General features: G+C 35.3%; 2 protein-coding genes across 3 annotated transcripts; one reads left to right on the forward strand and one right to left on the reverse strand.

Moving 5' to 3' along the window:
• Positions 1 to 1,402: 1,402 nt before the first annotated feature.
• Positions 1,403 to 7,042, forward strand: LOC137718744 (uncharacterized). Of its 2 annotated transcripts, XR_015964968.1 has the most exons (4): positions 1,403 to 1,561; positions 1,951 to 2,086; positions 5,633 to 5,786; positions 6,557 to 7,042. XR_015964968.1 is itself a non-coding variant. In XM_088698109.1 (3 exons), the coding sequence occupies exons 1-2, from the start codon at positions 1,481 to 1,483 to the stop codon at positions 2,083 to 2,085; spliced, it is 216 nt and encodes a 71-aa protein (XP_088554235.1). In that variant the 5' UTR covers positions 1,403 to 1,480; the 3' UTR covers position 2,086; positions 6,557 to 7,042. The 2 variants fall into 2 exon arrangements, 1 of the variants encoding a protein (XP_088554235.1); XM_088698109.1 differs by lacking the exon at positions 5,633 to 5,786.
• LOC148694666 (uncharacterized) lies at positions 3,940 to 9,002 on the reverse strand. Its single transcript, XM_088698285.1, has 15 exons — positions 8,928 to 9,002; positions 8,537 to 8,734; positions 7,939 to 8,067; positions 7,388 to 7,600; positions 7,085 to 7,140; positions 6,952 to 6,991; positions 6,566 to 6,687; positions 6,392 to 6,478; positions 6,208 to 6,300; positions 5,901 to 5,996; positions 5,637 to 5,765; positions 4,927 to 5,029; positions 4,531 to 4,614; positions 4,305 to 4,411; positions 3,940 to 4,227 (listed from the first exon to the last, which is right to left on the reverse strand). The coding sequence occupies exons 1-15, from the start codon at positions 9,000 to 9,002 to the stop codon at positions 4,116 to 4,118; spliced, it is 1,644 nt and encodes a 547-aa protein (XP_088554411.1). The 3' UTR covers positions 3,940 to 4,115.
• Positions 9,003 to 12,675: the final 3,673 nt, after the last annotated feature.

The raw sequence follows: 12,675 nt of genomic DNA on the forward strand, positions 1-12,675 counted from the left end.
ATTTTTCCGGAGAATGAAGAAAACAATTTCAAATTTGAGCAATCAAAATATATGTATGTATATTAATGTCTGAGTTTGACAAAAATCAAAGGGCTCATAGTCACACAATATATGATATTTATCCATTAAGACCAAATAAATGACTAATAATAATAAATAATAACTATTCGAGTTTCAAGTCATGTCATGTCAGAGACATAATCAAGTAGTTTCACATACAACATGTAAATTGTTATCAGAATGTATGCATTGCATGACTTAAAATTACATATGAGGAGATGAAGAAAGAGAACAAGAAGATAGCACAAGTAGTAGTACTTGGTGAAGAGAGTGAAGGATGTCATAGTCAGGAGCGCTGAGAGTTGGGCAACACCGCAATGGCAAATGCAAAGAAAAGGAATGATAAGAGTTGACCAAGAAATATTGGCCTTTGCTGCAGACAAAGAGACAAAGAGAGTGTTGTGTTGGTCTTGTGTTAGATCGACGATGAGGATGAGGAGGCGGGACAAGATTTCAAATGATGATGTTGTTGGAGTCAAGTATGAGGAGGATGACCAGGAGTATATAGGTTAGGGTTAGAATATCCAAATAGCATGCAGCACCAACCCATCAAACGGATGGGTATCAGGTGAAGCTTGGCCAGTCCAATAACTCTTTGACCATACTTTGGCCTAGTGAGCTACATTGATTTTTAGCCTAGCCTTTAGTTGGGGATAGATTTTGTTCAAATCAGGTCATATTTTGGCCCTTTAATCTTTTCTCTTTCTCCAATGAAGATGACCTTAAACTTCCATCTTTATACCATTTCTTTTATTAATGAAGTTCATGTTGACAAAAAAAAAAAAGTACTTCAAGCAGAAGCATTCCTAGTGTGTCTTAGCCAGTTAGCCAAACGACATATCATTGGCAGTATGTTGTTCCCAATGACAATGTCTCAACACAATTCCCAGCGTCATGATGCTATTCACATACTCTTTTTATCATTTCACACAAACTTTGCTAATTTTTATTTTTCCAATACTTTAATTCATTCAATTTGATGGCTGAAAATGAAAGAGTGTGTGAAAGGTAAAAAAAAATCAATATAATTACACTAACACCTCTTAAGGTTAATTTAAAACATTACACTAACACCTCCTGATATTCTAATTTACTTACGTAACCCCTCAAGGACACGTTTACCTCTAAGGTGATGTCAGCTCTACAAGTATTGTATAAAAGTGAATCTGAACCTCAGAGAGTTACTGTAATGTTTCAAACATGAGAGAATTTTGTAAAAAACAATAAATCAAAAGGGTTACTGTAATGTTTCAAACGTGAGAGAATTTTGTAAAAAACAATAAATCAAAAGGGTGTTAGTGTAATTATGCAGCACCACCCTAACAACAATAAACTACATTACCAGAGAGTCCCTCAGACCTCTGTTTGGAACAGAAAGTGCAATCCGAGAAAACGAGAATCAAACATAAAAACAAGAACAATGGGAGAAGAAGAAATTAAGGAAGTCGAGTTTCCGCGGTCGATGACGAAGGCCCAGTTCCTCTCCTGGAAGCGCCAGAAGGTCCCTCTCCTCTCTTCTTTTTTCTCTCAATTTTTGACTTTATCGCTTTAGATTTGTAGGCAGTACTGGCTAGGGTTTTATTTTCTCCCATTTTATTTTCTTTCTATTTCTGGTATCATATTGCAATAGTATACATTACATAATATAGATTGGATTGTTTATAATATGTTAATTTAGCTTTAATAAAGGTTGGTTAGATATACAAATGTTTGTGAAAATTTGATTTCTTTTTTAATTGGGTAGTTGTGTTTTTGTGTGTGTATGATTTTTGTTCGGATTTGCAATGTCGAATATGAGTCGAGTTCTTGTTTTTGTTCGGAATTGTTTCTGTTTGGTGGGACTAATGAGATTGTTGTGTAGGCTAATATGTTGAATTTTGTTTTTGGTAGGCTGATGATGCATCTGCTAAAAGAGCTGAAGCAGAGAGGAAACGCGCGGAGGACATTGCTGCAGGGACAGTGCAAATGAATGGCCGAGAGCTTTTTGTGCACGAACCTTGGGTTTTTGATAACACTATTTATTGAGGTTAGTTTTTTTCAAGAGAGAGATTCTGTTTTCTTTTTTGTTGAATGTGTTAAATTGGTGGATAAGTTTTAGAATGTATTATTATCTCATTTGGATTTTTGTCATTGGGCTTTTGGAAATGAAAGTATAGTGAGTAATCAGAACCTAGTTGAAATAATATCACGGATGCCAAGTTCACTCTTCTTTGTGGACAAGCGTAAGATCTATGCGCCATCGCATAACACTGATCTTTTGACATGTTTCCAGCCTTGGAAGTCTTGACTTAGCTTTGTAGACCAATCCTTTCCCTTTTGCATTTGGATTCAGCACCCACAGAGTTCCTACCACCTGTTCGAGTACTTGGAATGTCTCCTTGACCACTTTGAACGCCTCGAGCAGCCGCTGGCTCACCTTGCCAACCCGTGTCTAGGGGCTTAGAAACAGCTCTCTTGTTGCCATGGCGCAATACCCTCTTTTCTTAGATATTTTTCAGTGTGCCAGGGACATGACTCGGTAAACCAAGTGTCATAATACAACTGTTTGGATATTTGAAAAAAAAATTTCAACCACTTGTATTATGACATTTGGTGAACCAGTCTGTCTTCCCATATGTTGATTTTGGGGTTCCCTTGTTGAGCACGCAGTTCTTCAACTCTCTTCCACCATTGACGTGCAGCACTCTGCAATTTGAGCTCTACAACCAACACTTTTCTATCCTCTGCATGCATCTTGCCAAAAACAACAGCAACTTAATCCTGGACCGTTTTCCAAAGCACGAACCAATCAATCTTCAAATCTGCCTCACACCCATTATGGGGTCCTGCATCATGAAAGGGGTTTTCGTCTTCCACATTCTCTTCTTCATCCTTCTGGCTACCTTCCAGTATGTTGAAGGGTCTGAGTCCGCATACCAGAATTTCCATACGGGCCTCTGCATGTTCCTGTCGTTGAAGAGCTTGCAGTACTCTTGACAGATCTTCAATCATACACCTCATCTCATCCATCTCTGCTTGATAGGTTTGGTTTCCACGGCCACAACCTCGTTCCCGGCCAGCCATGGTGCAGAGCGAAGCGGTGAACCTGGTACCAATTTCGTGCTGCACAGCAGCTTAACGCTACTGTCCTGCATCACCTAGATTTTAACTCTCAAAAGGACTGGACATACCAGAAATTAAAATCTTGTTCGAGGACTCTTAGTACAGAAGTACAGCGGTAGGCTAAGGGGTTCAAAGCCAGTCAAAACATAGTAGACAAACCAAATTTTTACATCTCTGCAGCAAAGCACCCGGGAAAACCAGAAACAAACTCTGTTTGAACACCGAACATAGAATCAGGAATACGCAAGTATGAAGCTCTAGTATGAGTGTCCCTGACAATCTACCAGACTGCAGATCCCTAACTGCCTCCTGTATAGAAGAAAATATCCGCTCTTCTATTTTTGCATCACTTACAGGCCATCTATTTTTTCTTTGTTTCCACAAATGGTAATTCAAACCTCCCTAGACAAGCTTGATGCTTTAAGCTTATATGGACGATTGTTTGTATAACAGATTTACACCTAGTATTCTTTCCTTTCAAAAAGATCTGTGGTTTCATGTCCATTCTATCTCCACCAATTATGTTCTTCCTGGCCACTACCCATCCAATCAATCAAATATTAAGCTAAGAGACAATAGCATTTTGGTGTTCGTATTTCGTATGTTCTACGAATTTTCAGTACTTATTGGCATTTGACCTATTGCACATCATTTTCCTTGAAACTAAGGGGATGATGTGTTCTTATGCAATTTTTTCCTCAGCCATAAAAAATAAATTATGATTGTTTATAGATTTAAAGCATCTGCATGCATGAAAACTACAACTAGATAGAAATATTTTTTGGTAAAAATTTTAAATAAAATTCTTAGGAACCTTTAAGAAATCCATCAAGGAAAGACCTTAAACAATTGTCAAGGACTATAATGTCAGAATAAAACTGGCATTTTATTATTGACCAATAAATCACGGCAGGACCAACTCTTGCCGGACAAGTTAAAGGTGACCAAGCCAACTATTTCTTTGCATGAGGATTCAGCTGGGGTGCTAGCAACATTCGAAGATGCGGGTCAATAGGCAATCCCATTGCCTCAAATGCTGGATCATAAAGACTATTTTTAATTTGCCTGAAATCATAAAAACTATAATCAGTTTAAAGTTTACCAAGAACAGAAAGATGACCATTCAATAAAACTTCAAATACCTTGGATTAGGAGGAACTGAATAACTGGTGACTAGAGTTAATTCTTTTTCTTGCGGTTCAAAAGTACTCCTGTTGACTTCCCTACGACTAGAAGCTGCTGAAGTCCACTGCATTTCAGTGAAAGATGATTTCATCAGTGATCATAATACAATGTTGATTCTGAAACCCTTTCCCATGGTTAAACCGTTGCAAAACCTAATGCAATGCACTACTGAAAAGTTGCTACCTTTGAGCGTTTGGCCGAGGATGACACTTTTACTGGTCGTTTGCCATGTCGTTTTTCAGAAAACCCCTGTTCTGGTATCTCTCCCTAAAACATTTTCTATTCTTCAGAACCCTTATTTATGAAAACATACTCAAGAAAAGAAACCACATATTAATAGGATTTTTCTCTAAGTGCATCGAAGAATGTTTATGTCGATTGGGGAACCCCTTTACACACAATGGTAGAGTTCTTACAATATATTATATACTGCTATCTTATTGCTTGGTGGAGACTCATGTTGGTTGGGAAGTCAAAAATCAGTGTGATCCTTATAAAGTTTCCCAATGAAAATAATGTAGGATATTTGACGATAGATTCAGAAACTTATTTGAATTGTTGAGTAAGGAAGCCTCTTACTTGCTCAGTTGGGGAGTTTTGCAGTTGACTGCTCCTCTTAAAACTGCTATCACTTGTAACATTAGATTGATTCATTATCTCTTCAAGTTGGATGGGAGGAAACCTGCCAAAAAAAAAAAAAAAAAAATTCAATAAAAGCATGAACCTGAACCATTAAAAGTACTTTTCCTAGAAGATACTTGTGATTAAAAAGAAACAATTCTGTATCTTCATAAATTTAAGTGATTAACATAGGGTAAAATGTTTTGGACGTAAAAGCACCAAGAGAAGGTTGATAGATGCAGGCCAAGATCTGGTATTGCGTCGTAAACCAACATCATCTTAACTATGAGATGACCTTTGCATAGTCCAAAGTATTTTAGTTGGTTGGTGCTATCCATACACCTCTTTTTATACACTCTTTCTATTTCCAGCCTTTCGATTGAGTGAATTGAAGGAGTTCAAAGGACAGAAATTAATAAAAAAATGGAGAGGAGGAGAAGAGGAAAGTAGTTGTTGGGGGGGGGGGGGGGGGGTGGCTATCGTGTGTATCGAACATCGCATCACCCTTTTAGTTTCAGTGAAAGGTTTGTTTCTAATGGGCTACGTAAACAATTTTATGTTCTTTAAATGAAATATTAAGATTAGTAATATGTTCCATTCTTTTCTAAATTCCTTGTACTTACCCTGAAGGAATGAATAATATAAGCAAATAAGGATCATGCAGGTACCTAAAAGATATCTGAGTTTTGGAAGGCGCAGAGCTGTGATGCGGAGGATCAGCTATGTTAGGTAGCACAGACGGCCTCGGCCTTATAGGGATAGGGATAGAAGGTCGTGACTTAGCCACTCCACGAGGCCTGAAAAAGACATAGATAATCGTAAGCACACCCCTCCCATCAAGTAATCTGTTTACCAATTTCCCCCAAATTTTTACTGCAGTATTACACTTTCATATATAGATTCATAGAAGAATTAAACTTTTGATTGCTAACCTAGACTGCATGAGAGGATTAGAATTAGAATTTTGTGCCTTCCGTGCAAGGGCCGCCTTCCCTTTGTTAATTTGTTCCTGTTGTCCAGGCGGGGCCCTGCATTTCAAAATTAAGATTGAACTATATTACGATATGCTTTTCATAGGAGAAAAATTGGTAATGTTGCATTACCTTGCCAGAGATGATTCCAGTACCCAGATCCTAAATGCATAATATTATACAATTAAGGTTTGTGTCTATGATCGATTGTTATTTTTCTGATTAGACGCATTTGAAAAATAAATTTGGAAAGAAGAAAGATAGATACCCGGAATCCTCCCCTACTTGAAAAGGATTTTCAGGGACTTGGTTCATTTGTTGTGGCTGATTCAGCAACTGTAGGGTGTCTTGGGGTTGGGCTCTAAATCAGATGCATACGTGTAAAAGTTAATAAAATTCCCATAAACAAACATGTTTCCATGTTCACTTTGCAATATTTGATTTATGTGTACCTTATTTGTGCAGCTCCATAGGGTACGGAGTTGTTCCCTTGTGGGTTAAAAGCTCCATAACCTTGTATAACTTGATTATGTTGGGGCCTAAGTTGAATCATCACATCAAAAATAAACATACGTCAATGTTATAAGACAACTAAACAAAGATTGTGATTATGTCAGGTCATGTACCAAAACCCGGGTGGAATCGAGAGCTGTGCTGCAGGATTGACACTCTGGGGATAGAAGAAAGCAGCTGGCTGCTGGTTGAGGTAGGACGGCCTCTGATTCCCACCACTGTGGCCTGCCATCATCTGGTCATGGAAAACAAGTATACGGCAGTAGTATCAATGTCATCAATCTTGGTGAAGTAAAATGAAACTGAAACAGTTTGGGAATTGATTTCCGCACACCCATTTTCTCTTTCTGCACACCCCTGTTTATTTATGTCCATTGATTCTCCTTTGATTTGTTCGTTTCAATGACCAGAAATAAACGAGGGGTGTGCGGGAGAGAAAACGAGTGGAAATCACTTCTTATTAACGGTAGTCTTTGAAGGGTCAAAACAGAAAACTCACTGTGCTTGTGGCATATTGATTGGGCCCCAAAGTTAGAGACCTAAGAATCAAGCAATTTTTCATTCAATCAGAAATTATGCTTAGAAATTTATTGCAAAGAATTTTTTTTTTCAAAAGAATGTGATTGACATACAGAGGCAGTTGCTTCTGTTGGTGAAATGGGTCCATCATAACATCACCGACGGGCATCTGTTCGTCAAAATGTCCAAAGATAGTCAGTAGTGGTCTAATTATCAAAGGCATATCATAGTTTGTAGACGACTTGATGTAGGACAGAAATTTGGATGTGAAATAACCCAATTTCCGTCCTGTATCCGGACTGATAATCGTTGATGCGTATGAATCGCACACCATGCCGTTGGTACTTGATGAATTAGCATAATAGTAACATTTTAAATGGAAAAGCAATAATAAGTTTGAGGTATGATACACGTACCTGCACCGGACGATACGGTGGTGTACTGCTTGATATGAGAGGGTTGAAGAAGAAAGGGGTTCCTTCGTTCTCGTTTTGAGGATATGGAAAATGAGGGTTAGAGGACTGATAGCTTGAAAGTCCAGCAGCTCCAGGCACGAGGTTTTGAGTTGAATTTGCTGGATTCAGACCGTACCAGTTATTTCCAGCTGATGATCCGAACTCTTGCTCCTCCTATGTGAAAAATGCAAAAAAATAATAAATCAAAAAGTAAAATAAAAAATCATCATCAAACATCAAATTAGCATAACCCTAAAAACATCACAACCTTCTTCATAGTTAGGGTGATGCTAAAATATATCTTCTTCTGAAGGTTTATACTATTACAATGTGCAGTCACACAAACTCGAAAATGAGGTTGAGAGATGCTTTATAATTATCAGAGTTCGACATGTTATGTTACTAGATTATTAGTCCAAGTCACGCATTCAAACGCGAATCCACACAAATATGGGTTAAAATTGATTAGTTTGACGAAACGTATCATATTATCTGGCAAATTACTGTCTTACCATGCATGGAGGATAGGGTTGGCATGCTCTTGGAAGTAGATGACTGAAGGTTACTTCCGGCAATGGCGGCAACAACAAGTTCGGAGCATCAGAAATCGGAGGGAGAGAGTCTTCTAGATTAAGTTGAGCCTAATAAACATCAATGAAAAAGAAAGAAAATAAATGTTATTGCTTCCATTCAAATTTGATTAACAATGCTTATACTACTAATTCACATAATTAAGCTTGTAATATTCTCAATGGTTAGTACAACATTATATTCCCAATGTCCCAAATTGGTTAATTAGGGATTGGAGTATGTCATATCTATGCCTTCTGTTTGTAAAAGACAATTAAATCCAAAACCATTTTCTAATAACCAAAGTCTATATAATTATGCAATCATCATAATTTTGTTCCTTTACTAGACTAGAGCTATCTCCACTTAGGTTGTAAAACTTTATTTCGTTAGAACAATTTTTAGATTTGTTAAACGCAATGCGTTGAACTTTAACACTACTCACGTGAGATCCACCACGTAAAAATGAATTCCAAACACAGTATTCTGGTTCGTTCGTACTTAATTGAAGACATAATTCAAATGAGTAACAAAATATACCATTATTTGAGGGTCACTCCCCATTGCCTCAGCAAATAGATTAGAAAATGAAATCCCATTTGGTGCCAAGTTTGCAGGTTGCTCGTGGGAAGGGTTGCTAAAAAAGTTGAATTCTGCCTCTGTAAGGCTCTCTGCCGACCTTGTCGGATCCACAGGCAGAGGGCTATCGGTTGATGATCCCAAGTCAACAACATCTTCCTGCTACATCAAAACATTACGTCGTAAAATAATTAGAAATATAAACCTATTTGTATCATATTTACTGTTTGTTTATGTAACATTGATTATTTACTCGTGCCAAATATCATATCTCGTAAACTGGTTAACTAAACTAGTGAAACAGAAAGTGTTAGAAATTTAACAAAAAATGAAAAGAAAATAAGTGTTTCACCGCAGTATTGTTCTCCAAGCTGAATTGATGCTCGAATGGATCACGTCCAATGCCAGACGACTGACCACCTTCCATCTGATCACAGTTTGAAACAAGAAGTCAGCTTTATAGTATAAGATCATACTACAAACTATATTTTTATTTTTGTTTTTTTTTTAATTTTGGTTGAATTGATACTACAAATATTGCATGTGTGTGTACGTAGAGGCCAAAATCTGGTTAATTACACTGAAGAGAATTATTCATTAAAATGATTTTCAACATTATATTTTTGTTGTTCTAAGTGAGACACTCCCGTACGTGAATCCAAATCTCACTTGGACAAAGCAAAACTTTCATAAGTGATGTTATATAGATTAAAGCTATGTTTGGATGTGGATTTTCAAGTCCTGGAGTTTAAGACTAAGTTAATAAAGAATGGTCTCCAAAAATTGGATAGAAAATATTATAAATCCTTTACCCAAACATAGCCTAACTGATCATCTTTATGCCTTAAAAAGATGATTATTCCATGCAAGTTATTTGATTAATCTGGTGTAAATTGACATGAGCAAGCATAAATTTTCTTTCATTAGAAAAGCATAAATTAACTTTTTTCTTTCTGGGGTAAAAAAGAAGCATATATTTCTTGTTATATGAAGTAAGTGGTGTTTAGCCATACTACATGTATAAATAACCATATTATTCCTATATTACCATATAAAAACCAACATAAAAGTATTGATAAAATTAATCGACAGAACGAAAACCGAATATTTTGAGAAATAAATACATTTTTGTATAATATATATGGGATTTAATAGTAAAGACAAGTAATCAGTTCAAAATTACATGGCATTTATGCCATTAATTATGTTCACTAAAAAAAATATTGTTTTTTATAGGAAAAAATTAAAAAGAAAAAACCCATCGAACAACTAAAATTACAAAATTTTTAAAACCAAACCAATTCGTCTCAATTTATAATATATAGGGATATTTTGCTCACCACCTTCAAGTGATGGTGATGCTCACTACTATATTTATTATCGTTGAATGAGTTTAAATTTCGAGATCTGTGTAGTAGATAGACATAAATCTCAAAATTTAATCTCACAATAAGTAGAATGGTAAGCATTATTACCACTTGAAGGTGGTGAGAAAAATACACCCTATGTATAAGATGATAAAAATATAACTCCTCTAAATACAAAAATAATTAATGAAAGGTGAGTTTTTTTTTTCTTGTCAAAGAGGTGAGTATTTTTGAAGAAGGATGTTGTTTGACCGAGCTCATCCCACTCATGATAGAACAATTTGTATGGTACGCATTCATCACCGTAACAGTAATTTTCTAGATCAATAATACAAGAACATGTGGAGAAATACTAATCAATGCTCATAACACAAAACCATGTAAAAAAAAGTTAATACATATTTGTATATTATTAACATGTGATGTCATATGACGGTGCATTAGTACCCAGCAAGTCCTTCTAACGAAACAAAAGGATAGAACAAAAGAAAAGAAAGATTATAGGTTGGCGGAGAAGTTTTATTTTTTTTTTAAATTCTTTTCTTTTAGTGAAAAATGTATTTAAACTGGAGACAGGGGCCCATGAAATAGATCTGGTACACTTTTTGACAGAAGGGATACTTTGACATTGCTCAGATGGAGGCAAAGGCCAGCCATTTAAATCGATATTACCAAAGAAAATACTTTGGACAAGAAAAGAAACCAAATCAAATAAGAACGATTATCTGCGATATGTCTCATAATTTAATAACATCTTTCAAAAATCATTTTCTAATTGAATCACAACTCATGCAAAATACACATCAAAGAGTTAAAAACCTAGAAATTAAATAGTCAATTCAAAGAGTGACCAAAAATTATGTTTGATTTTCCCGATTTTCAGAATGCAAAAAGTGACAAGATTTTGAAAATAAAAAATAAAAAATCAGCGGCTATGTGACTGTTTGGGGGCAGAGAAACAACTCTCTCTCTCTCTCTCTCTCTCTCTCTCTCTCGTTTTCATAAACTTTACTTTTGGACAACATCGTACATGTAGCTACCTGCTATCTGAAATCCTTGAAATGGATAACAAAAACTTTACATAAAAGAGAATCCAAAAAATCAAATAGATTGAATCCATCGTGCCAAGAAACCAAATCAAACCAACCCAAATAGTAATACAAATTTCAACTGGTAGTTCTTATTTTGTTTAATTTTGTATGAGATTTTTGTGAATTACCTCGGAATATAGCTTCACACTCCAAAGATTTCTGCATGATAAAATGAACAATCTGTATCAATATATGGTCATTTCAACTTTGTGATGTATATATAAAAATGTGAAATTAGACATGAAAATTTCAAACGAAATTACACAAAAATAAAATAGATGTACTGGTGGTACGTTCTCTGGCCTAGGGCATGCAGTAACCTTCTAGCTATAGGAGAAAGGGGAGAAGGATGCGGATGGTGACTGATTGAGTGAAAGGGAAAGTGAATACCTCTAGCTAGTTGTTAAACGGGAAGACAATCACAAGATAAAATTCATTAGTTGTTTGTATCCTCAGATGGGTGAGAGCTGTAGCTTATTTATAGCCAAACAAACCAATATGTGTCACAAAAATAAAGGAGGTTTGCTGGTCATTTTTTTTTTTTAACATTTTCCGAACTCAGAAAATAAAATTAAGTGTGACATATTTTCATTTTCTAATCTGGTAATTAGTGGGAGACTTATCTTTATGACACTAAAAATGTTACAAAGAACACACTTTTTTTTTGGATTAAATAAGATAAAAGTGTTTTGATATATGACTATTTGTGCATAAATTTTTATTTTCAAAATGGTGCATTACGCGCGCTTTATACTGCTTATATATACACTACATGTAAAATTTGTCGGGAATATGGAGTACTATATAAATATAGTGGAAATAGTACTGCTCTTTTTGAAACGTGTACGTAACTATCAGTTCAAATGATTGATTCACTTCCAATACTTATGCGCATGTCCATAAACGTATATTTCTTTGGCCCATCAGTATGTCACATTGATCATGTACTTTCGATACTTACGCGTGTCGATTAACATTTTATTTCTGCAACCTCATCCACAATTCATTACTATACTTGAGTTTTGTATGGAAAGTCTCATTTGTTAATTCACATAACATAAATTCCAATGGGATTAATTAATTGATGCATAAGCACATATTTTCCACAATGTTATTTAATAACCATATAAGGGAAATTCTCTTTTACATCACATTATGTGTATGGGTGTGGTTTGGGGGGTTTATTAGTGTAATGGTCCTGGAGGAGCTTGAAACTTTTGCCATTGTTCTATCACGATGCATACTTAGTCTCATATAATTCATTATCATGCTTAATTATTTGAATTTGGATAGGGAAGTGTTATTGGCACTTCAAAAATCTCATTCTACGTACACTCTTCATAAGTGTATTTTTCTTTCCAAATATAGAAAATTTGGGGTGTAAAATGAGATTTTTAGAATGCCAATAACAATTTCCTTTGGATAAAATATATATATATATATATATATATATATATATTTAATTTCTTTAGTGATTTTTATAATGGGTAATTAGAAGATCAAATTTTTAAACCAAATTTGTAAACCAAATGATGTATCACTAATAAGAAATAAGCACATTAATTAATCGACATTAGTTAATAATTCAATCATCTACAATCACATCATTTAGTTTGTTAATTTAGTTTAAAAAATTTAATTT

Source organism: Pyrus communis, chromosome 8, assembly GCF_041283825.1.
Source record: "Pyrus communis isolate YQ-2024b chromosome 8, ASM4128382v1, whole genome shotgun sequence".
Taxonomy (NCBI): Eukaryota; Viridiplantae; Streptophyta; class Magnoliopsida; order Rosales; family Rosaceae; genus Pyrus; species Pyrus communis.

Excerpts from the sequence above, each read along its gene's own strand:
- LOC137718744 (XM_088698109.1), top strand. The coding sequence starts at position 1,481 with ATGGGAGAAGAAGAAATTAAGGAAGTCGAGTTTCCGCGGTCGATGACG. Across the intron at positions 1,562-1,950 it reads TCTCCTGGAAGCGCCAGAAG|GCTGATGATGCATCTGCTAA; the intron begins GTCCCTCTCCTC and ends TGTTTTTGGTAG.
- LOC148694666 (XM_088698285.1), bottom strand. The coding sequence starts at position 9,002 with ATGGAAGGTGGTCAGTCGTCTGGCATTGGACGTGATCCATTCGAGCAT. Across the intron at positions 4,615-4,926 it reads AAAACTCCCCAACTGAGCAA|GGAGAGATACCAGAACAGGG; the intron begins GTAAGAGGCTTC and ends AAAATGTTTTAG. Across the intron at positions 4,228-4,304 it reads TCAGTTCCTCCTAATCCAAG|GCAAATTAAAAATAGTCTTT; the intron begins GTATTTGAAGTT and ends TTATGATTTCAG.